Genomic DNA, 25,310 nt, shown 5'->3' with positions numbered 1-25,310 from the left:
TTCTTACCGCCATTATTCCCAATTTACGCCCTGTTGTAACTCCCGACTGTGGTTAGGCCCAAGGGAATGGACCGGTAGTTTAAGCCCACTTTTTCTCTGGATTAAATTTGGTTTAACTTTTCGTCGTTTTGGTTAGTTTAAAGATTTTACCTGCAATTTTCTAATAGGAAAATAGTGGTAATTTATGTTATTACGTTTGACTTGGAGAATGGAACATCAAATGTTCATAAAAATTGTATACAGGTATGAAAATTTCAAATTTAAATATTCAATGTTCAGAAAAAATAAGTCCCGAAACGATTGAGACATTTGAGACAGTTTGTCATAGGTTATATCCCGAGACGTTCAAGTTTTATCGGGTAAACTGTGCATAGGTGATTTTTTGCAACATTTTGCTTGGAAAATGATTGAGACTAAATAATTCGACGATTTTTTCCAAAGAATTATTTAGTCGAAACCATTGGCCTAAAAGAAAAATTTTGCAAAAAACCTACCAATGCACATTTTGCGTGATAAAACGTGAACGCCGAGGGGTATATGTCAAGATTATTTCCTGAAAACTCACATTTTAGTTTATTAACAAGAAAACACCTTAGTTAGAACACAAATACTAAACTAAACGTGATGAAATTAATGATAATATTGAACTCACCCCAGCAGACGACAGGTTTTCGTTCAGCCATGTATATTTTTGTTTACATTTCAGATTGACAATCAGACGTCATAATATTTTAATTTATGTAATTTTTTAATGGAAACTACGTTATAGTGATTTATTAATTGTTAATATTGAAGAAAATAGCTTAAATTTTATATGTCTCTAAATCCCGTTTCGTTTAATATCAAATGTTCTTCAAAAAAACGTATTTGAAAAAGGTAGGAGGTGTTTATTCGGGGGTAATATCCCTAGTGCATTTAATTTTTCCGGAAAAATTAGATGCACGAGGGATATTTGGTAAGATTATTTCCTGAGTTAAATAAACATTTTATTTTAATTAAAACAATAAAAACAATAATTAATAAGAACAATAACTTTCAAGCTAGAAAGGGTAACACTATTCTTTATGTTGCTGTGAGGAGTGTGAAATTTTTTCGATTTTTTTTTCCGGAAAAACTGCTGACAGCTAAGTTGACAGTTGTCAAGTGATTTTTCCACTTAAAATTTACATTTGTTATACTAATTCTTGATAGCGATTGGTCAAAATTGATAGGAAGGAAATAATCAGTGTAAAATTTTAGCAACTAGGGATTTATGCAGTATATAACGGCTCTCATTGGTCGAACTAGAAAGGTTCATTGAATTTTATTGGCTGCTAGTACAATGAGGGAAATAATCACATGATTACTTTATCAGAAAACCTGATTGGTGGATTGTGACCAAATGTCAAATTAGGTCACATTTGCAGGTCGTTAAAATTAGAGAGAATTCCAACTGTAAATTTGACAAGTTAAGATTTTAAGACACAGTTGCCAAATTCCATTTTGCCAAACTGAAAAACACTAATTATAAGTGTTTAATTGTGTTGAGGCTTAGGAGAGGTGAAAAACGAATATTTTGATATTTATATGACCTTCAAAATCAAAAAATTAACCGAGATATAAAATTTTGAACACAATTTTCAAGAAAAGTAAAAAATTCGAGTATTTTGGGAAACGGTTAGAGTTACGGACATTTTGCAAGATACCATAAATGTTCAGAATGACTTTGTGCACCCAATGGACTAAGTTTACACCCACTTAGAACCGGGTAAACGCTGTAACAACTGGCAGAGCGTTAGCTTCAAATTTACCTTTTGATGATTCCAAAAATGGCAGAGATCCGAAACTATCAAAATTTTTATGCAAAGTCCAAAAAAAAATGTTAAAACAGTCGAATATCTTAGAAACGGTTAGAGCTGCTATTTTGGGCAACGCGTTAAATACCAGTTGACACTTTTAGTACTGGTGTAAACATAATCATTTGTGATAGTTGTGTGCAACATCTGGTGACATCTGTACTCAACTCTATGAGTTAGAAAGTACAGATGGCGTTCCAAAATCTAGGAACAGCACCATTAATGCCGCATCATTCGGTAAACACCGATCTGATTGGTTGAAAATGGTGAGGTTTTGTTTTTTGTTTATCAATCCCAATCCTCTGACCGGTTTCGCCGTATTACGGCTCATCAGAGAGGCTATAGGGCTTGATAACCAAAGAACAAAACAAAAAAATAATCATTTGTGTTACATCACTGTACAGTTGAATTTAGACAACCAGTAGAACACTCTCCGTCCTGGTGCTTGTGAGCGTGAGTTTGACTAGGTTTACTTCAGACATTTTGGACACTTTCTGACGGTGTAAACGTCCTCATTTGTAATGTCGTGTCTGACAAGTGTGAGTTGACCAGGTTTAACTCTTGAAGTGTAACACTGAATTTTTTATTAAGTGAGTTTACTATAATGAGTATACTAATTTTTGATTCTAGTTTACATTTGCAAACTAAGCGTTCAAATCTAATTCGCAGTTTCACTGCTGCTGTAAACATAGTCAGTTATATTGCCTTTGCGTTGTTCCATAACAGTAACTACCATGATATTTAGGGTAAATGGGAAGCGTGACTAGGTTTGTTCTAGAAGTTAACATTAATTTTGATTGCTGAATATTGTATTTCAACTTGAAAATTCCTGTACAAGTGCTCCCACAGGCCAATATTGACAGCCATTAGCGACACCATGTCGCTGTTTTATCGATTGTGCCTGTCTCGTATGTCGATGCTTAATCTAAAGTCTCAATTTTCCCGAGTTTCCCTTTTGCAGGCCTAATTCCGACAACCGCATTTCCACTTTTTTCGATGTCAAAGCCCGCCTTCTTTTCTCCCCGACACTCTTGTTGTCCCGGAGACAAAGATGTTTGTTTAAGGGCTTTAGGGCCCTTCACATCAACCTTCAACCCTTTTATTGCCCGTTCAAACTTAAACCGGCGTGGAAGCGAAATGTATGTTTCCACTACGCTTCCAGCTAATTTAGGAAGCTGTAAATAACACTAATGGGTTTTATTTGCATGATTTACCTTTAGTGGTTGTTGTTCGCGAATGTATATAAAGTTCATCCGCTCAGTTACAGGTTAAATTAGGGGTGCTTTCACCTCTATAGTTAATTGAATAAAGCTTTAAAACGCATTCTTTCTCGGAAAAAAAGTTAATTAATTAAATCACCCAGTCAGAAAACTAAAACAAACATCACTATTGAAATAACCTGGATAGTTGTAAGAATATAAATTGTAGTATAGTGTTAAAAGTAGTAAAGTACTAAACTACCTAATATACAAGATACTTTAAAACTATGTAGTGCCTTTTGGAAGGTTGTAGAAGCTTTTAGATTCAATCCAAAGTCTTCAGAATCATTTTGGTATATTTTGGAAACTCTTAGAGCCTTGCAAGAAGTTCTAGAACAATATTGAAACTTTTATATCTTTTTGAAACGATCTAGTACCATTTGAGAAGTTCTAGAAGCTTTTAAAACAATCTACAAATTGTTGTTTGAGCTTGCAACACTGTAAAAGTCAAAACAGGCACGTGACCATTTAAAACAGTAATTAATAATAATACGTAGAAATTTGCTAAATCAAATTTAAGCATTTGTTAAAGCTGAAACAAAAATACACGTCACGTGACGTTAATAATATAGTGATGAGCTTGCAACACTGTAAAGGCTAGTTGACACTTGTCAGAATTAGTTACGTGACTTTCAAAATGTAGTTTAGTTGTTAAAAATGTTTTAAATTAAATTTAGATCGATAGGTGCAACATCTGAAATTGTAAAAGACATGTCACGTGACTTGGATAATCCATTTGTTGAGCTTGCAACACTGTAAAATCCAGTTGACACCAATGAAAACAGTCACGTGACCATAAAATATAGTTTGATCCGTAAAATATTGCTAAATAAAATTTAGACAGTTACAAAAGCTGAAATTGAAAGTTACGCGTCACGTGACGTTGATAACGCTATTTTGAGGTTGCAACACTGTAAAGGCACTTGTTGAAATCAGTCACGTGACTTTTAAAATGTAGTATAATTCCTGTCAAATCAATTAGGTATATTAAACTTAAATTGACAGTTGCCAACTCGCTAAATCAAATTTAGACAGTTTCAAAAGCTGAAATGGCAAATTACACGTCACGTGACGTTGATAATGCAATTTTGAGGTTGCAACACTGTAAAGGCACTTGTTGAAATCAGTCACGTGACTTTTAAAATGTAGTTTAATTCCTGTCAAATCAATTAGGTAAATTAAATTTAAATCGACAGTTGCCAACTCGCTAAATCAAATTTGGACAATTACAAAAGCTGAAATGGCAAATTACAGGTCACGTGACGTTGATAATGCAATTTTTAGATTGCAACACTGTAAATGCTAGTTGACACTGGTTGAAATCAGTCACGTGACTTTTAAAATGTAGTTTAATTCCTGTCAAATCAATTAGGTAAATGAAACTTAAATCAACAATTGCCAACTCGCTAAATCAAATTTAGACAGTTTCAAAAGCTGAATTTACAAATTACACGTCACGTGACGTTGATAATGCAATTTTTAGATTGCAACACTGTAAATGCTAGTTGACACTGGTTGAAATCAGTCACGTGACTTTTAAAATGTAGTTTAATTCCTGTCAAATCAATTAGGTAAATTAAATTTAAATCGACAGTTGCCAACTCGCTAAATCAAATTTAGACAGTTACAAAAGCTGAAATTGCAAATTACACGTCACGTGACGTTGATAATGCAATTTTGAGATTGCAACACTGTAAAGGCACTTGTTGAAATCAGTCACGTGACTTTTAAAATGTAGTATAATTCCTGTCAAATCAATTAGGTAAATTAAACTTAAGTTGACAGTTGCCAACTCGCTAAATCAAATTTAGACAGTTACAAAAGCTGAAATTGCAAATTTTGTTATCAATGTTAATTCTGCTAACGAACGTCCTGCATAAATAGGTACGGAATGTATAATTATCCGGGTCTTTTGATGCAACTAAATACTTAATTGACCCTCTCTCCGCCCCTGGACGTTAAAAAGTCCACAGTTAATTTGATTGCTTAAAACCGCCATTAACCTCGCCACTGATTTTAATAAATAAAACGTTTTTGGGGTCGAAGGGGGATGTTTTAATTTCAGCAACGTGATCGCCGCGGTGTTTTATATTATTTTTGGGAGCCTCGCTCTGTTTGTTATCGAAGTTTTCGGTCTCCCTTTGGCTTTTATCGAGCAGCCCCAAAGTGATTATTGTAAACATGAAAGCACTTTACCCGACATGGTTTCGGACGTAAAAAATTTCTTGTTGCTTATTTTGTTTGTAGATTAAGTTTCATTGATTATTATTCAAAGCGTTAAACTTCAATTATGACTTTAGTGTTCACGCAAAATAATATATTGTACATACAAACAAGGGAGGATATAATGTTGTTATAGCACGAGAACGAAATTTTTTCCAGCTAGCTATAAGAGCGATAGGGACAATTCATCCGAGTTGTATAATCTACCAGGTGTCCAGAGGAAGATTTAGCAAAAAACAATGAGAAAATACAAGTTGTCTTTAAATAGTGTAAAAATAGCTTGCTTCAAAATTAAAAATAGTTAGTAATCCTTTGAAACACTTCATTTTACCAGCTTCAGTGCAGCAGTATATTTTGTAATAAGTACTTACCGATACCAAAGTTTCATATAAATAAATCAATACTTTTAACTCTATTTTCATACTTACGTTTAAAAATGTCAAAGTGACAAGTAGAATCATTTGATACCAACTGTCTGTTCAAGTGATTCACTGTCACTGGCCTGTTTCATATCTCACGCTTTCTAAACAGTTAAGGAAATAGTAAATATCTTTATCTACTCCTAGCATGGTAATCATTCATTACATAGCTCATTTTGAGTTACGTAATGAGCGATTTTACCGCACTAGTGCGATAATAATCGATTTTATCGCACTAGTGCGATAAAACAACTTTAAATGAACATTTCTGCTGTAATTGTTTATTGAATTTAAACATAACTTTGATACATTTTTTCATATTTCTCCTTTGACGGCAGGCAACAAGCCAGATACCACGTTTGCGGCAGCTTCTTCAATATCTGACGGAAGTTCTTCAGACATGTTCATAACGAAATGCACTTTTAAAAATTTGTGACTGACACTGTTAAATTGTCGCTTAAGTGATATGTGGAAACAAATGGCCACCATAGCAACAACACCAAAACAGTACAGCGTAGATGACAAGATTTAAGGGTAACAAATAACTACCCGTAGCAAGCATATACGAGACGTTCCTAAATAGTTCACATTGCACAAAATATGAATTTTTTTCTTACTTTACGCTGCTTCTGATGGTCGTAGATAAAATGTTGTACATCACCCGTGGGGTATGGCAAATTAACGTACTCGTGTGATCACCACAACTCGGTCTACGACCTCGTCGGCAACTCTCCCACTCGTGACTATAAAAATGCTCATACCCCACTAGTAATGTAAATAACTATTACAGGAGGATTTTTTATTTTGACCTTAAATCAGATCACAGCACTGGGACTTAAGTAGAGTAGAATTCTATTTAACGACTATATTCTAGGTGTCGAACATTCTATACACAAGGAGGTAGAAAGCCACAACATTGCGTGAATTTGGCACCATTTAAAGGTCTCCAATTCTCGCCATATTTTGGCTTTCTAGCTCTTTGTGCATAGAATGTCCGACACCTAGAATATAGTCGATAAATAGAATTCTACTCTACTTATATCACACGGAGTCCCAGTGCTGAGAGACTGTACTTTGACTGTGGGAATAATGATCATTATTTCCCCTCATTAATCATGATACTCATTTATGATTTAACATTCAAGAAGTATCATCTAAAAAGTAAGATATTAAAAGTGAGATTAACCCATTAGATATTGCGCTTCTGTTTATACTCACGTAACATTTATCATTTAACATATATCATGTAAGAAGTGTAAGCTGCTCATGTGTTGAAAGCTGTCAAATGTCAACTATGGTAATCACGTGTGTTTGAATCGTTCTCTAATTGTTTACATCCTACATGTGTTCCTTTACTTCTTAAAAGATCATAAATGATACATCTTAAATGAATACAGTGTGTCCCAAATTGGTTCTCCATGTATTGGGATCTCGGTAACCGTAAGAGCTACAGAGTCGGTTAAATGGGGAAAGTTTTGGAGAATTTTATGTAAAACTTATTTCCGGTTTTCAAATTAGATTATTTTTCTCCGTTTTCCGGAAAATTGGGAAAACGTCAGAGGCTGCATTTTAAACAATTCCACAGCTCTTTAACAAAGCCAAATAGAGTTTTGGAACTAAGACATTATTAAGTTTTTAAGTAATTATTAACTTAAAAATGTATCGTCATTGGTTTCCGAGATTTAGATGATTGATTGAGAACTTTATAAATTCTTATGGCCGCCATCTTGAATTTTTGCATTTTTGGAAAGCGCTTAAAAAATTCTTGTCGATATCATTATTTAAAATTATTAAATGAATGCATAATTTAATTATTGAATTTTACGTTTAAGCTGATATTTTTAATGTCACGTGACTTATTTTTAACTTCAAAACCAAATCCTGAAGGTCACGTGGTCGTTTTTTAATCTAAACTATACTCTGAATCACGTAACTATTTTTACGTTTAAACTGATATTTTTAAAGTCACGTGACTTATTTTTAAGGTCAGAACAGAATCCTGAAGGTCACGTGGTCGGTTTTTAATCTAAACTATACTCTGAATCACGTTACTATTTTTACGTTTAAGCTGATATTTTTAAAGTCACGTGACGTTTAGACTAATATTTTTAATGTCACGTGTCTCTTTTTAAGGTGCAAATGGTCACGTGACCGAATTTAATTTGTCTACGACCCCTATAGCGATCTTCGTTTTTTTTGTTTTTTGTATAATTTTACAATATTCTGTTCACAAAAATCAAGTAATGGAGTCAATAAATAGAACATATTTTTTTTCGATTTTGTAAATTATAAAAATTAGTAGCACAAAGTACACTGATTGTCATTTGTTTTTCATAATGGCGGCGACATTTTCCAACGCCAACTATAAGAAAAATTTTCAAGTTTCATTTTTTTTACCATCATCAAGTACATCATTAAAACGGATTTTTAAGCGCTTTCCAAAAATGCAAAAATTCAAGATGGTGGCTATAAGAATAAATTTCAAATTTTTCATCATTCAAAGTTATCATCCATATCTCGGAAACCAATGACGATAGATTTTTTCTAATTACGTCTTCGTGGTCTACGTAAAAAAGTGCCTTAATAATGTCTTAGTTTCAAAACTCTCTTTGGCTTTGTTAAAGAGTGTTTAAAATGCAGGCTCTGACGTTTTCCCAATTTTCCAGAAAACTGAAAAAGATAATTTAATTTGAAAACCGGAAATAAGTTTCCCGTAAAATTCTCTAAAACTTTCCCCATAGCTCTTACGGTTACCGCGATTCCAATTCATGTAGAACCAATTTAGAACCCACTGTATGACGTTATAAGACCCTCAATTAGCTTCTGTCAACCCCCTGCATATTAGTGCATTATTGGTCGGTCGTGGACAAACAATATTAACTACAATTACAGGACAAATAATAACTAAACGACAGTACAGACTGCATTGAGATAAAAACCAACACAAAAAAGTTGGGTTTTTGGAACTGTCACAAATCTGTTGTCAGCTGGAGCAGCTGGGTCAATGCTGAACTATTTTTATTTTGCCTTATTCTTACTTTAATACAATTTTGTGCACTGTTTCAATCATGTGCTATTGGCAAGTTGTGCAAACATACCAATCTTGTCAAAACTGTCTCATGGACCGTAGTAACATCAGATAAGAATCATATTGAACCAACCAAGCCTAATGTGGGCAATAAATCACAGAAATGACGACATATGACCCGAAGCGTGGCCGGGACGTTTTTAACGCACCCGGAAAAAATCCGTCACCGAAAGCGATTTTTTACGTTCCGAAGAAGCTCCGGGCGTATTTATTTTGATTTCCATTATTCCGACTCTTAAAAGCTTTCTCTGCCTTTTTTACGATTTTTTCATATATGAACCTTATTCGGAACGATAATAGTTCTCGACCCTTTTCGTTCGTTCACATAAGAGATTTCAGTCACTTTTTTGCTTGAAGCTTATTCCATCAAGAAAAAACAGCTGACATAATCCATATACTGATGAGTTCTTTGAAGTTTCGTAAACTGAAAAGAGGTACATAATTAAGAACATTCAGCTGCCTGGCGTTGCTTCGGCGCTTATGGAAATTTAATTAATAACACGGGTTCTCATTAAAACCTTACTGCAAACTACCTACTGTTTAATGAAACAGCTGTTAATCAACAGGCTTTCGGCTTTTTCCAACATAATAAGGCGAGACTTGATTATTCACCACGTCACTTTCAGAAAGAAATTTTCTTCATTTCATTCATTTTTTCCGCTGCTGGATGCACTTGATAATCTTATACATCCACTCGTAGACAAAAGGACTCTCGTCTTTAGCGCATATAATTTCCATTCAAATTCGAGGAGAGATTGTGTAGCTGAAATACGAAACACAATTTGCTACTAATCGGGTAAGTTTGTCGAGTGGAAGTGATTCAAGCTTTCGTTAGAGATAACGAGAACAGGTTACACGAATCGATACAGAACGAAACAGGATTGATTAATGCACGAGCATATTTTCACGCTAATACTAAATTGCAATCCGGCCATTGCGAACCTAATACCGAAAAAAATGGAAGGAGAGTAGTAACCCGTAAAAACTGGCCATTAATCTTACAGATATCTCCGCCTATCGACATCGTGCTTTTTGCACTCAGGTTTTTCATGTTTCTTCCCTACTCGCTATCCTCATTCTTTATAAGGTAATTTATCATGTATCTATTTATTAGTAATCTACTCACACTGTAACAAATTGAACAATAATGGGAATTCCGTGCTTGTTTATGAGACTCAGTTGCCGAGTAACAGTTTAATGATTATAAAGCATGTTACAGCTAGTAAGATAACGTGTTAAAGCCTCTTTGCTCAGTTCAGACAATTATAGCGTCACTACCACTAGCTCTAGGACAGACACATGATTATTTTTTAAAGTTAAACACTGTTCTAAAAGAATGTGATTCACATTTTTATATAACTTCCTGTGTACCTACATATTATTTAACTAATATTTAGAACACTAAACCTAAAACAAGCTATAATACAAACTTCATTAAGTTGACTGACATTATCTACACCATTTACCATAAGATGGATTTAAAAAATATCACTTGTATTTCAGAAAAGGTAGTTTCAATTTTAGAATAATAACTTTGATTTTTGAAATTGCAATTTGTATTTCAGATTAGTCACTTGTATTACAGAAAAGAGCAGTTGGATTTTAGACCTGGTCATTTGTATTTTGAAAAATTAAAGTTGAATTTCAGAAATGTTTATTATGTAATATTTGCAGTCAAACGTAATTGTGCTGTCATGACTACAACGCTATTTCGACATGTTCAATTCTATGGTTACAACTGACTGAGAAAAAACAATTGATTAAAGTTGTCAAACAGAAATACTAGGTGAAGATCCCAAAAGCCAGCCTACAATTCTTCGAATCAAGTCAAAACGAAAATGACTACGTTTTTAAAAAAAGAAACAAGACTCCCCACAACTTGCTAAACAAATTGATAAAAATGTTCCTTAAAACGTCTTATAATCAGTCTAAAAGTAATTAACAAATATTATTTTAAAACAATTTAAGCGAGGCTGAACAAGCTTATGATCCACGAAATCAGTCTGAAACTTTCGCATTTACTTATGACAACTTATAAACTCAATAATATGGCGATTATAAGGCAAAACCCGCCTAAAACCAGGAAAAAGTCATTAAACTAACCTAAAACTGTTCAATTCAGGCTAGAATGTGATTACTGGAGAGAACTGGATTAGCCTAAAAAAGCTCAAATTCAATGTAACAGGAAAATTTACCAATTTTACCAGTAAATTTATGGGTCTAATTGAAATTTGCTTGAAAAATATCATTTTCCTGTCCTGACTGTCATTCATTTGAAAAGTCATAAATCTGAATCACTATACTTTTCATGCACCCCCTGTATAGTAGCGGCACTGACGGATTGTGAAACTCCATGAGTTTAGCAGTTCTTTACGAAAATTTCAGCTTTCTTTTTAAATTTTTCGAGTTATTTAGGAAACACTGGTTTGGTGCAACAAATTTTCAAATCAGTTGAAATTCTGGTTTAAAACTTGAACAGCCTGTAATTCGGTTATTTTTTGGTAGTTCAGGGAAGTTGAATCGCCTAAATTACCCGTCTTGAGCTCCTCGTTCCAGTAGTGTTGAGCAAAAAATTATATCTCAAAAAATGTGTACAGGGTGACCGAAACATTCAATCACCGTACTTTTCATGCACACCCTGTATACTGGAAACTAAAACGATCCTGCAATCTTACGGTGCTAAGTTAAAGAGTTGATTAGGTCTCCTGCAATTTTTTTTTAATTGTCACCCTTTTCGAATAATTCAGGAAAAACTGGTTTGTTAAGTTAGTAAAATTGTGATCTAAATTTTGAACACGGTTTAAAGAAAATTGCCTGTAAAACCCACTTGGAGTAAGAAAATGACTGTTTTAAGCAAATTTTTGAAATCCTCATTAAACTTCCTATCTGATAACATAAAACAACACTACAAAATTTAATACAGTCGGGGGAAAAATGGGTGTTAAAGTTTGAACTGCTAGTAACACCGTTTGAATAAACAGTCACGGACAAAATCGCTTGTAAAACCCACTTGGAGTGAGAAAGTGACTGTTTTAAGCAAATTTTTGAAATCCTCATTAAATTTCCTATTCAATAACATTAAAAAATACTACAAAATTTGGTACAGTCAGGGAGAAAAGCGGTGTCAAAATTTGAACTGTCAAAAACACAGTTTGATAGGACAGTTAGGGACAAAATCGCCTGTAAAACCCACTTGGAGTAAGAAAATTACTGTTTTAAGCAAATTTTTGAAATCCTCATTAAACTTCCTATCTGATAACATAAAACAACACTACAAAATTTAATACAGTCGGGGGAAAAATGGGTGTCAAAGTTTGAACTGCTAGTAACACCGTTTGAATAAACAGTCACGCACAAAATCGCTTGTAAAACCCACTTGGAGTGAGAAAGTGACTGTTTTAAGCAAATTTTTGAAATCCTCATTAAATTTCCTATTCAATAACATTAAAAAAATAGTACAAAATTTGGTATAGTCAGGGAGAAAAGCGGTGTCAAAGTTTGAACTGTCAAAAACACAGTTTGAAAGGATAGTTAGGGACAAAATCGTCTGTAAAACCCACTTGGAGTAAGAAAATTACTGTTTTAAGCAAATTTTTGAAATCCTCATTAAACTTCCTATCTGATAACATAAAACAACACTACAAAATTTAATACAGTCGGGGGAAAAATGGGTGTCAAAGTTTGAACTGCTAGTAACACCGTTTGAATAAACAGTCACGCACAAAATCGCTTGTGAAACCCACTTAGAGTGAGAAAATGACTGTTTTAAGTACATTTTTGGAATCCTGATTAAATTTCCTATTCAATAACATTAAAAAAATAGTACAAAATTTGGTATAGTCAGGGAGAAAAGCGGTGTCAAAGTTTGAACTGTCAAAAACACAGTTTGAAAGGATAGTTAGGGACAAAATCGTCTGTAAAACCCACTTGGAGTAAGAAAATGACTGTTTTAAGCAAATTTTTAAAATCCTCATTAAATTTCCTATTCAATAACAAAAAGAAATACTACAAAATTTGGTACAGTCAGGGAGAAAAGCGGTGTCAAAATTTGAACTGTCAAAAACACAGTTTGAAAGGATAGCCAGGGACCAAATCGTCTGTAAAACCCACTTGGAGTAAGAAAAGGACTGTTTTAAGTACATTTTTGGAATCCTGATTAAATTTCCTATTCAATAACATTAAAAAATACTACAAAATTTGGTACAGTCAGGGAGAAAAGCCGTGTCAAAGTTTGAACTGCCAAAAACACAGTTTGAAAGAATAGTCAGGGACAAAATCGCCTGTAAAACCCACTTGGAGTAAGAAAACGACTGTTTTAAGTACATTTTTGGAATTCTCGTTAAATTTCCTATTCAATAACATAAAAAAATACTACAAAATTTGGTACAGTCAGGGAGAAAAGCGGCGTCAAAGTTTGAACTGCTAGTAACACCGTTTGAATAAACAGTCACGGACAAAATCGCTTGTAAAACCCACTTAGACTGAGAAAATGACTGTTTTAGGTAACTTTTTGAAATCCTCATTAAATTTCCTATTCAATAACATTAAAGAAATTCTACAAAATTTGGTACAGTCAGGGAGAAAAGCGGTGTCAAAATTTGAACTGTCAAAAATACAGTTTGAAAGGATAGCCAGGGACAAAATCGTCTGCAAAACCCACTTGGAGTAAGAAAACAACTGTTTTAAGTACATTTTTGGAATCCTCATTAAATTTCCTATTCAATAACATAAAAAAATACTACAAAATTTGGTACAGTCAGGGAGAAAAGCGGTGTCAAAGTTTGAACTGTCAAGAACACAGTTTGAAAGGATAGTTAGGGACAAAATCGTCTGTAAAACCCACTTGGAGTAAGAAAATGACTGTTTTAAGCAAATTTTTGAAATCCTCATTAAATTTCCTATTTAATAATATCAAAAAAATACTACAAAATTTGGTAAAGTCAGGGAGAAAATTGTACATGTTACACAGGAGTAGAATGCGATAATTGTCTCTTCCTAGTAACATAATATACTATTTTGTAAACCTAGAATTTGACTAGTAAACAAAACAGTATGAAATGCGACAACAAAATTAGGTATTTTGTGCAGTATCTCAAAAACCGCCTGCTACAGAATTACTTTAAATATTGTTCTTCTTTTAAGTAGTTTTTAACGTTATTAAAAAAAAGTTTTCCATATTATTATTATTAAACTAGTAGCATTATAGCATTTTCAATAAATCTTGCATAGGAGAAGGTTATTCTGATACAAATATTTGTCAGATAGTGACAAACGTTATTTATTGTGCGGTAGAACATTTTACAACCATTTTTCAAAATTTTTTCTTCTTTTGCAAACCCACTATTTCTAGAAAAATTTTGAATGACAGCCCTGTAAAATAATAAAACAAAACAAAAAGCAAACTTACGTCGAAAAATGACGGGAACAAGGAATAAATCCCTAAACAACGAGAGACTTTCTCTGAAAACTGTTGCCAAACGAAAAATACTCGTCTCTCTTGCCGGAGTCCCCCGGGGAAATAAAAATCATCTAGAACAACATCGTGCGCGATATATCTAAACATTCTTAGACGTGAGGGGAATTAATACGAACACATGTCTATAAGGTGTATACTAGGAAAAAAGTGTTAGGTAATTTCGTTCAGGAATCTATCAGCATTTAAGTGAAAAATTACGAATTGCTAATACTGTTTTTTTAGTAACTAACGTTAAGATCAACTTGATTTTTTTACCACAAAAAAAGGCATAAATTAGGACAAGCCCATCAAGGAAAATTGTTTAGAACCATTTAAAGAAAGTGCTCCTGCAGTTTTTGTTGCTGAGTGCATTAAGGCTTTTTTGAATGCATACACAAAATTGGGGCGTTTAATATAAAGTCTTGTACTATTTTTGTTGTATTTCCGGGGCTTAAAATTGGCTTGCGCTCAAGTCGGTATCGGTCCCCGGGGGTTTATAACTAGACCAGAATAAATCGCGTCAAGATATACGGCCATGCAGCACAAGTTGCGACACAAAAATGGAAAATATTGCAGCTTTACACGTTTCCTCTCATGTGTTGCTGCACCAGCACCAGGAAAATGGAAATATCCGGGCAATTTTCGCCGAACGATCAACTCGTCGTAAAAAACAGTATTCTGTACTAATTTGATCGTTTTTATATTAAAACTCACAAAATCATTTGGAAATTTAAAAATCAATGCCACAAATAAAAACGTATTTAAATTAATTGAATTGTGTTTTATAGGTTTTTGAGTGTTTTTTTTTGACAGATATGAGAATTAGCTGTATTCCTCCCTTAAACTGACTTGAACGTGACTGTCAAAATCCGTTCCATAAAGTTATAAAACAACAAAATAGGCTTAAAAAAATGTAATTCTGTAAAAATCAACCCATTTGCCCTTTATTATAGCTTAATGAGCGGTATTTTCATATTTTACTATTTAAACCTTCTGAAAGAATTCTTTGTTGAAGATTGACACGATTATGACGAGGGGTAATATAATTTTGTGTACAAAAGTGCCTTTTTGCATACAAAATACCTCAAAATGCTGCATTATTGCTCAAAATGCCTCATATTACCTTGAAACACCTCGAAATGCCTTTAAATTATTTAAACTGCCTCAGAAGGCCTTCAAATGTTTACCTACACATTTGTGGCATTCTTAAACTCAGTTATAAGGCCCCTGGTATTATATACCTGGTATTATAAACCTTGATGAAATACTCCCTTGAAATTTTTTTTCGGTCACGTGGCAGTTTTTGCTTTTCCAAATTTTGAAGACCCCAAAACTTAAAATTCATTTTTTTTAAAGTCACGTGACAGTTTTTAGATTAGGTTAGGTCAGGTGACCTTAGAAATCAATTAGTGGTTTTTCAAATTCTAACAAACAAAAATATTTTTTGTACGATTGTCTGAAATTACGGGTTATATTTTGACGTTTAATCTTCTAACTGTCATAGTAACCAAGTTAGCACGTGTCAAATAAAGACACCTATCATTTAAAAGAAACAGTTGAAAAATTAAATATATAGTATTTTAAATTTAGACAGTGGTAAAATTGTAAGAACTACGTCACGTGACTTTGATAATTCAATTTTTGAGTTTGCAACACTGTAAAGACTAGTTGACACTGTCAAAAACAGTCACGTGACTTTCAAAACGCAGTTTAAATTTTGTAAAATTGATAAATAAAATTTGGACAGTTGTAAAAACTTAAATTGCAAAGTACACGTCACGTGACTTTGATTATGCAATTTTAGAGCTTGCAACACTGTAAAGACTAGTTGACACTGTCAAAAACAGTCACGTGACATTCAAAACGCAGTTTAAACTTTTGAAAATTGATAAATAAAATTTGGACAGTTGTAAAAACTTAAATTGCAAAGTACACGTCACGTGACTGGGATAATTCAATTTTTGAGCTTGCAACACTGTAAAGACCAGTTGACACTGTCAAAAACAGTCACGTGACATTCAAAACGCAGTTTAAACTTTAGAAAATTGATAAATCAAATTTGGATAGTTGTAAAAACTTAAATTGCACAATACACGTCACGTGACTTGATAATTCAATTTTTGAGCTTGCAACACTGTAAAGACCAGTTGACACCTGTCAAAAACGGTCACGTGACATTCAAAACGCAGTTTAAATTTTAGAAAATGGATAAATCAAATTTGGACAGTTGTAAAAATTTTAATTGCAAAGTATACGTCACGTGACGTTGATAATGCAATTTTTGAGCTTGCAACACCGTAAACGTCAGTTGATATCTGTCAAAATTAATCACGTGACCGTTAAAATGTGGTTTAAACCTTAACAACTTGATAAATTAAATTTAGACTATTTTAGACAGTTGTAAAAGCTGAAATAATAAGAGACACATCACGTAACTTTGATTATGCAATTTTAGAGCTTGCAACATTGTAAAGTCCAGTTGACACCTGTCAAAAACAGTCACGTGACGTTGAAAATGTTGTTAAATGGTGAAAAATTGGTAAATTATTATAATAATTTGTAATGAATATTGTTTCAACTTAATATCATGTAACAAAGATTTTACCATAATAATTACATGTGAGGTCAATTTTGTTATATTGATACACTATATTGTCTACTGCTTGGTCTACTACAATGTATTCCTTAAAATATCGCAAAACATTTTGAAATACACAATGTCAATGTCTCAAAATTCTATGAAATGCCTTAAAAATACCTCAAAATGCCTCGTAATACCTTGTAATGCCTTGTAATACCTCAAAATGATTCGTAATACTGGCAAAGTGCCTCATAATACCTCGAGTGTGTCTCCCGATTACGATAATGACGACTTCCATTAAATTATTAAATTTATTAATATGATTTTGGTATTTTTTGTTACTATTCATATGATTGAACTATTCAGAATACAGTGCCATGAAAGAATTTTGAACATATTCCATACAATTTTTTGTACACTATGCCATATGATACACCAGCATTATGACATAGCAGGATTCAGTTTTTTTTTCTGTTGGGGATTTTCAATTAAATCCGCGCAAAATCGTCCCGGACGCGCTTAAATGATTGATGGATTCCAATGGACCGAGGGGGGGCCTCTCTCCGCGATTTAAGCCCTAATTTGTCTTTTTGGGATTTGCGGTTCGAATGAAATTATTATTATTTCCTCCCCAGTTTCAGATATCTAATATATCACTACAGGAAATTAAAAGGCCCACTTCGGCTTTGCCTGGATAACGTCGTTCTAGATGAACGCTTTCTGAATTTAAATTCGGAATTATCATCGGATTATTTGAAGAGCTCCACTCGGCTATTTCGATGTAGTTTCGCCAGAACTCGTTAAAATTTTGTTGCATTTTAAAGTATTTCTAACCGTTCTATTTATTCAGTTGAACTACGATAAACATTTAATAACATCGCTGAAACTTTCTTACTCCGGTGATTTTACGTTCAAATTTAAAACCATATTAAACTTAGCAGCATTTCTTTATACAGCAGAAGCTTTCACTTTTAGTTATAAAATAAGTAAAGTATAAATTATATTTATTATTCATTTAATAGTCCAAAAAAAGCAAAAGTGATTGTCTACATAATTTAAAATTTATACTACTAATTAAACATCCCGAAAGTCATTTTAATAATATGAGTTTAAGCTGATCAACACAGTTGCCTTATAATCACCTGACCTGAAAAACCAATATTCAAATTACAAATGTTGGACAGTCAAAGCTTATGTAACTTGAAATATGTCAAAGTAGTCACGTGACTCATAAATGATAAATAAAAAATGTCAAAATCAAAAGTATGATCAAAATCAACGATTTTAAAAAATAAAAAAATAGTTATTGAAATGGTACATGCTTTTTTTTTTGTTTTAAAGCTTTATGTAACGGATTATGACAGTCATCACGTTCACGGCGATTCAAAGTACGTGTAAACCAAACAGTTAAACGTCATAACTGTCAAAATAGCACTCATGAACCTATAAATTACAATTTAGTTGATTTTTACTCCTTTCCAATCTTTTCACGTTTTTCTAGCTTTATAGCTTAAAAGGACATATTTCGACAGTTGATTTGACAAAGCAAACAGTCAAATGTCACAAATGTTCAATTGAGAGTTTATTTTACTATCGCACTTAAACCAAGCTAAGGTTAAGCTTAGTTTAGACTGTGGCTTCCTTCACTCGTTCTGTCACATTCAAAACCAAACTCTCTTTAAAATGCTACCGTGGCTAAACTTGTTTTTTTTAAACGTGTGTGTTACTCAGCTATCCCCTATCTACTATAACTCCACTGAGTGACTATATGGCCTACTACTTCACTCATTTTATAAATTAATTTTCTTTCAGAACAAACTTTTTTAACTTATCTCCCTAAAAATCTCATCACATAGGACGTCTCAAAAATTGTACTTTCAAGAAGTCGAAACATGCATTTTTCATAGATTTAAACCAGATATAGCCACAAGGAAAATTTCTTTACTGGATTTACTTTCAGCAGGATTATCTTCTGTTCTAGCTCGAAACCAAAATTAGATTTATGCACAAGTCTCGTTTGAAATATTTACTAAAAAGCTCGGCAAGTTGAAAGAACCTCTCGAATTAAAACTGTTAGCAGGATTTCAGACGGGGATTGCTAAAGTAAATCTTTTAGCCGGAAGCCTTTTCGCCGTTTTCTTTGTGCGGGACAGATTGAGTCCGGAAAACACAAAGAACAACCACCGAAAAGAATGGTCGAATGTGTGTGTGTGTGTGTATAAACTCTCGGGCAGTTGCAGATTTATTACCGAAAATGTAGCTGTCTCTAGACGAAACTATAAAAACGTCAGTCAAAATTCAATCTCGTTGCTGCATCGTTTTTCCTAGACGACGAACCGTTATCGATGTGAGGTTTATACTTTTTGACGCTGATAAAATGTCAAAGAAAACTGATTTTCCGGACAAAGACGACGGTATGGAAAAACACGACGCCAAAGAGCTTTTACCACGTTGATATGCATCACGTCTCTAGTAAATTTGTGCATAGAGATATTTCACTACAAGCCAAAGCACCAATTTTGTATTGACAGACGAGTTCTTTTATCTCTGTGGGGTTTGGGCTCAGTTTTTATGGCTATTTTAAATACGAAAGGAAAAGTTTATTAGCCCTCCTGCGATAAACCCATCGAAAATTTCAAGCTTTTAACCCCAACTTTCCAGACTTTTCAAATCTCAATTAGTCGTCGACATCACCCCTTTAGTTTCCAGAGCAACTGGGCGCAATTCAAAAGCGTCTCCGCAGTTTACTCTTAAAACGAAACAGGACTAATTTTTAAAGTTTTCCAAGTTTTTCATAAAATTAATCTTGTTAGCTACCAATTTAACTGTATCAAGTTTCAACTTTGTTTCAATACTTACGTTTTTGAGATACAGAGAGTCAAGGTCCGAATAAAAATTTGTACAAAGTGAGCTAATGATATAGTAAAGTTTATTATCTTGTTAAGAACAAAAGTTGTAGGGAATAATGAGGTTCATAGTTTAAAATTACTTTTGAATATACAGGGTGGGACAGATAAAATGCTATTTTAATAAAACCTTCTATGGATTTGACCAAGGCATTTGATAGGGTTCGCCTCTCCGACATCATAACGCCAGACACCATTGTAAGAGCAGTCCGCAGTCTCAATATGAACAACATGACTAAAGTAAAGACAGGAGACACTTATACGGAAGAGATACCGACACCAGGAGGTATCAGACAACGTGGCAGCCTTAGCCAATTTCTGTTCAATCTCTTAATGGACAGAATTATAGAGGAAGTATCATCACTAAATATGGGACAGAATAAAAGAATCAGCATGGTATGCTAAGCCGATGATGCAGCTATTCTTGCGGAAACGGAGGACGATCTACAGAGACAAGTCTCACAATTCAAATGTCTGGGTATGGATCTGTCTTTTTATCACGAACCAGTGAAGGACTTATGAAGCCAGATCAACAAAGCAACTGCCATGTCGGGCTCCTTAAGGCAGATAACATGGGCCAACGAATACATGCGAAAGGATAGCAAGGTCAGGATCTATAAGACTTGTATCAGTCCAATCATGACATACGGAATAGAAACCAGAGAAACCAACAAAACGAAAAGAATGCTTCGAGTAGCCGAAATGAAAACGCTCAGTACTATAATGGGAAAAACAAGAATAGACCGAATTAGGAACACTGACATTAGGGAACAATGTGGGGTGCAAGACATCGTAAGATGGGGGAGACAAAGAAAAGGATATTGGTACGCTCACGTGAGAAGAATGGAAGAAGGAAGACTGTTACGTATCGCACTTGAAGGGAAACCAATAGAGAAAAGAGCACCCGGAAGACTACCTAAAAGATGGAAGGACAGCTGGCAGTCCACCTTCCAGAGGAACCTGCAATACTAACAGATCGCGAGATCTTAAATATGAATGAAGAAGAAGAAGAATTAACTTTGCTTAACAATTTGATTAAAACAAAAATACCTTTACAACTGTAGCTACTCAACGAAGTGGTCCTGGTAGGTAAAGAAGCAAGCCGCCCCCGACAATGTGGACACGAGTCGGCACTGTTCTGCTCTGTTCGGGCCCAACGAGCCGCCACTGGAGGTGGCAGTGGTGGCGGCGGCGGTGAAGGACTGGCCGATGGGCTCGACCAACTGGGCTGCTCAACCATATGGCATTGGCTGCCCGTTCCCGTCATTTTTGACGGCATCTCTGAAACAAAGAAGGTCATATAAATGCTTTCTCTACACTGAAATTCAAACCAAATAGGAATGACGTCTTCAGCCATATACAGGGTGTTCCTTTATACTACCATTTAAAGGAGTGATTCCTGCAATAATCTTGTCCTATATCTAAAACTGTGCTGAAGATTTACTGATTATTTCCCTCATTGTACTAGCAGCCAATAAAATTCAATGAACCTTTCTAGTTCGACCAATGAGAGCCATTATATACTGAATAAATCCCTAGTTGCTAAAATTTTACACTGAATAAACACCTCCTACCTTTTTCGAATACGTTTTTTTGAAGAACATTTGATATTAAACGAAACGGGATTTAGACACATATAAAATTTAAGCTATTTTCTTCAATATTAACAATTAATAAATCACTATAACGTAGTTTCCATTAAAAAATTACATAAATTAAAATATTATGACGTCTGATTGTCAATTTGAAATGTAAACAAAAATATACATGACTGAACGAAAATCTGTCGTCTGCTGGGGTGAGTTCAATATTATCATTAATTTCATCACGTTTAGTTTAGTATTTGTGTTCTAACTAAGGTGTTTTCTTGTTAATAAACTAAAATGTGAGTTTTCAGGAAATAATCTTGACATATACCCCTCGGCGTTCACGTTTTATCACGTAAAATGTGCATTGGTAGGTTTTTTGCAAAATTTTTCTTTTAGGCCAATGGTTTCGACTAAATAATTCTTTGGAAAAAATTATTGTCGAATTATTTAGTCTCAATCATTTTCCAAGCAAAATTTTGCAAAAAATCACCTATGCACAGATTACCCGATAAAACTTGAACGTCTCGGGATATAACCTATGAAAAAAATGCATTTTCTGATACATTAATAATTCTGTCATTTTGTTATCAGCGACGTCCGTACGAGTTATACAATAAATATTATTTAGAGAAAACAAGTCATTTACCATTCTGTCACTAGTAAAAATACAAAATAACAAATTGATTTTTTTAAATCGGATTCATTAATGTATGTAAATAGTCGTGTAATGTTAATTTAGTGTACCTAGTAGATGACTTCCTGCTGATATTATAATCAAAGTGGCTCGTTGAAACTGCCACTCCCAAGATGTCGCTATTGTTTCTATAATGAATTAACCGTGGTATTATTATCTCTAAGTTTAGGTCCATTAGTCAGAACGTCAACGTGAGATTCTTTGCGACCGTTCAAATGTTATGTAAATCCTTATCGTTCCGAAAGTTACTGCGTCGAGCTTTGTCTGCTAAACGCATAAACACAAACTGGACTGTCGGTCATTTAAATGTTTCCCTTTATAGAGGCTCGAATAAATCGCAAACCTAACGGGCACATTAAATCAGAACTAGATATTAGGTTCCCATGCAAAGGCTCTTTGTAAACAAGTCGTATTATCCCGATAAATATAGAGATTTGCTGGGAAATGCCACATCAATAAGATACGCACACACCAACAACAACAACACAAAATGACTGGTTTAATTCGTGTTTTCTCTTTCGGACAAAACAAGTAGAATTTTCCTGTTGGCTCAGTAAATTTGAGTTAGTAATTTTGATGTCTTATATTCTCTACCAGAAAGCGTATTTTTGACAAGAAACTAATTCAGTTTAGTCTAGGATATTTCTGTATTCCGAGAGCCACAGATGAGTAAATGTGAGGCTGCTACAATCAATAAGAGATTCAAAGTTTAAAAATTGGAAAAATGTTGATTACAATAAGTTATCTAAAAAATTAAAATGTGTAACAGAAAACGTATTGTGTTCTTTTGTTCTCAGACTCTATGGTGTCTTTGGTTATTTAATCGAGATTTTTATCAACATGAACAATGATTTATTAGAATTATCGGGGGCAATACCATAAAAGCTCAGATTATATCAGCTTCCTGCCATCCTTGGGAAAAGTGGCAAAGTTATCATTCTCAGGAGGCTAAAAGACGTCATCCTATCGTAACCTGCACGTCATCGCCGACGAGCAATTTGGATTTCGGAGGACACTATCAACGGAACTCCAAGTCCTGAGGATAACCCAGTACATCACGGAAGGGTTCAACAGAAAAGAAGCGACAGGAGCCGTGCTGCTAGACGTCTCCAACGCCTTCGACAAGGTTTGGCACAGAACACTTCTAATCAAGATGCTGGATGCCGGCTTTTCAGTCGGTCTGGTAAAACTAATTAGATCTTTTCTTTCAGCTCAGAGTCAAAATCGACAGCGTCTACTCAAGTTATAAGCAGGAGTGACGCAAGGTGCAGTACTGTCGCCATTTCTATATAACATTTATGTTTCAGATCCGACTAGAACTCAGCGAACCAGCTGCGCGGATGACACTGCAATCATGGCCGGGAGCAGGAGCGGCCGACTCCTGACCCAATACCTGCAAGAGGACCTTCTTCCCAGACCTTCCCCCCGGGTGGCAAGAGTTTTATTCTCAAAATCTGGGTAGCACCTTTCCGCAGTTATCCCGGTGCTTAACTGGGCTCTGACTGCATTCCTGGCATTTTTCCCCGCTTTGCCTACGCAAAAGGAGGAAAACTTTCTCCCACTCACCAGACCCTAACTCCTCAAAACTTTAGGATATCCTATAATTTGCCAGGACCACCAGAAATGGACGAGCTGACCAAGAAAGAAGAAATGGAGGACAAGAAGAGCGCCAGAAGAGTCCTTCCATCAGCGGGGGCATCCTCCTCCCAGGGCAGAGGACCTCGTTCTTCCACATGTCCGCTTTTTTTCCAGGTTATAACTTTTTTCGTGTTACTTTTTAAACACGATTTTTGTTTTTTTTTAGTCTCCTTCTTCTTAAGGCTATACATATTTTTTCTACTTATTTTCCGTCCAACAAATTTTTTTTCTGGTTTTCTTTATTATTAGCTACTTATGTTTCTCATACATCTTAAGTTATCATCTTTTCTTCTTCTATTAAAATCACTAGTTTTATTGTTGCAGCTTCTTTAAGTTTGTTTTCTACGCTCTTAACTGCCTTAACTCTCCTGTTTAATGTTGCACCTTGGTTTTTGTTTACGTCCTGTCTCTCAGGACAACGGGCGGTAAAGTTACAAAAAAAACGGGTAGTAAAGTGAAGTTTTATTTTTACTTAAAATCTAAATAGGCTTTTTCGTATCCTTATGGTTTGTTCAGTTGTGGTCCTGAAAGACTGAAAGCTGAAAGCCTTCGGTTAGGTTAAGCTTTTCCCAGGAGCAGTTAAACTAATTTGTAAAATCATTTTTGGGAGAAACTTCCGACTTGGAGAAACTGAAGCAGCACCTCGAAAGTGATTTGTCAGGTCGGAAACTTGCATGGCTAACAAGCCCTATTGTTATCATCCCCCATCGGAATATTTTACGACCCTCTAAAGAGGTTTTGTGGGTTTATTCCCGATTTCTTGACGCGGTTCCCGCTCTATTATTAAATTCGGCAAAGCTAGACTCCTCTAAGATGCGTGGTGGAATCAAGTGATTTCCAGACGTGACCAGCCATAAATTTCAACTTGGCCAAAGCCGTACTTTATATATTTTTTTATTTGGTGAGCGTATATTATTTATGGCCGTTTTTCCAAGTCCTATTTCTTCGTACCGTGACTGCGCTTTCTATTATCTTGAAAGCCTTTCGCGTTACGTCTATTTCACAAAAATGCATGGAACCATCGCAAAACTATATTTCCGGGAACAGTTTACGTACGATGATTGATGTGTGTGTACCTCTAAACCTTCACAATAGAAACCTAATTTATCAAGTTTATTATGATGGGTGAAAGGACCTCAAATATCAATTTGGCCCCTTGACGTGGACGGAACGCGCGTTATTCACCAGCAGGGACTCTTCCATATTGATTTTGCCCCCCCGAATCCAAATGAGGTGGGACGTTAAATAAGTCAGTTTTTCCTCCAGAGAACTGGAACCGAGCATTAAATCCGGAACGTTTCCAATCAATTTTACACGTTTCGTAAGGCCGGTGCAGGTCTTTAAACTTTTTTTTGCGCCCCATAAAGCCGCGTCAATTTAAAAGCATTCGTTAATTTATTCCGCTTTTATAACTCTCCGGATCCTTCTGGAAGAGATCCGGAGCGTTTCTTTTTGTAGTTATCAGCCTCTTGTACTCCCTCCAAATCGATTCAATTCGAACGGTAATTGCATTTGCGTGCTAATGGACTCGAACTTTGATGCCGAAAAATTGCAAATTGTGATTATTTTGACGAAACATTCAACTTATATTTACATTTTAAATGCTTGTAACATTGATTAATG

General features: G+C 34.6%; 1 protein-coding gene across 2 annotated transcripts in view; it reads right to left on the bottom strand.

The window, feature by feature from the left end:
• LOC145736764 (monocarboxylate transporter 2-like) overlaps positions 1-25,310 on the bottom strand; it is an 87,786-nt gene that overhangs the window by 15,218 nt on the left and 47,258 nt on the right. For both annotated transcript variants that reach the window (XR_014180105.1, XM_081991167.1), the window contains exon 2: positions 20,817-21,047. Coding sequence is in view for 1 of the 2 variants with exons in the window: in XM_081991167.1 (XP_081847293.1) it covers positions 20,817-21,045 (229 nt within the window). In the remaining variant the exon portion in view is untranslated. The remainder of the gene's footprint in view (positions 1-20,816; positions 21,048-25,310) is intronic.

This window comes from Ips typographus, linkage group LG1 (genome assembly GCF_016097725.1).
Source record: "Ips typographus isolate SLU linkage group LG1, UJ_Ityp_2.0, whole genome shotgun sequence".
In the NCBI taxonomy this organism is placed as follows: Eukaryota; Metazoa; Arthropoda; class Insecta; order Coleoptera; family Curculionidae; genus Ips; species Ips typographus.
Note: the sequence above shows the minus strand (reverse complement) of the source record. Positions and strands in the feature narration are given on the sequence as shown.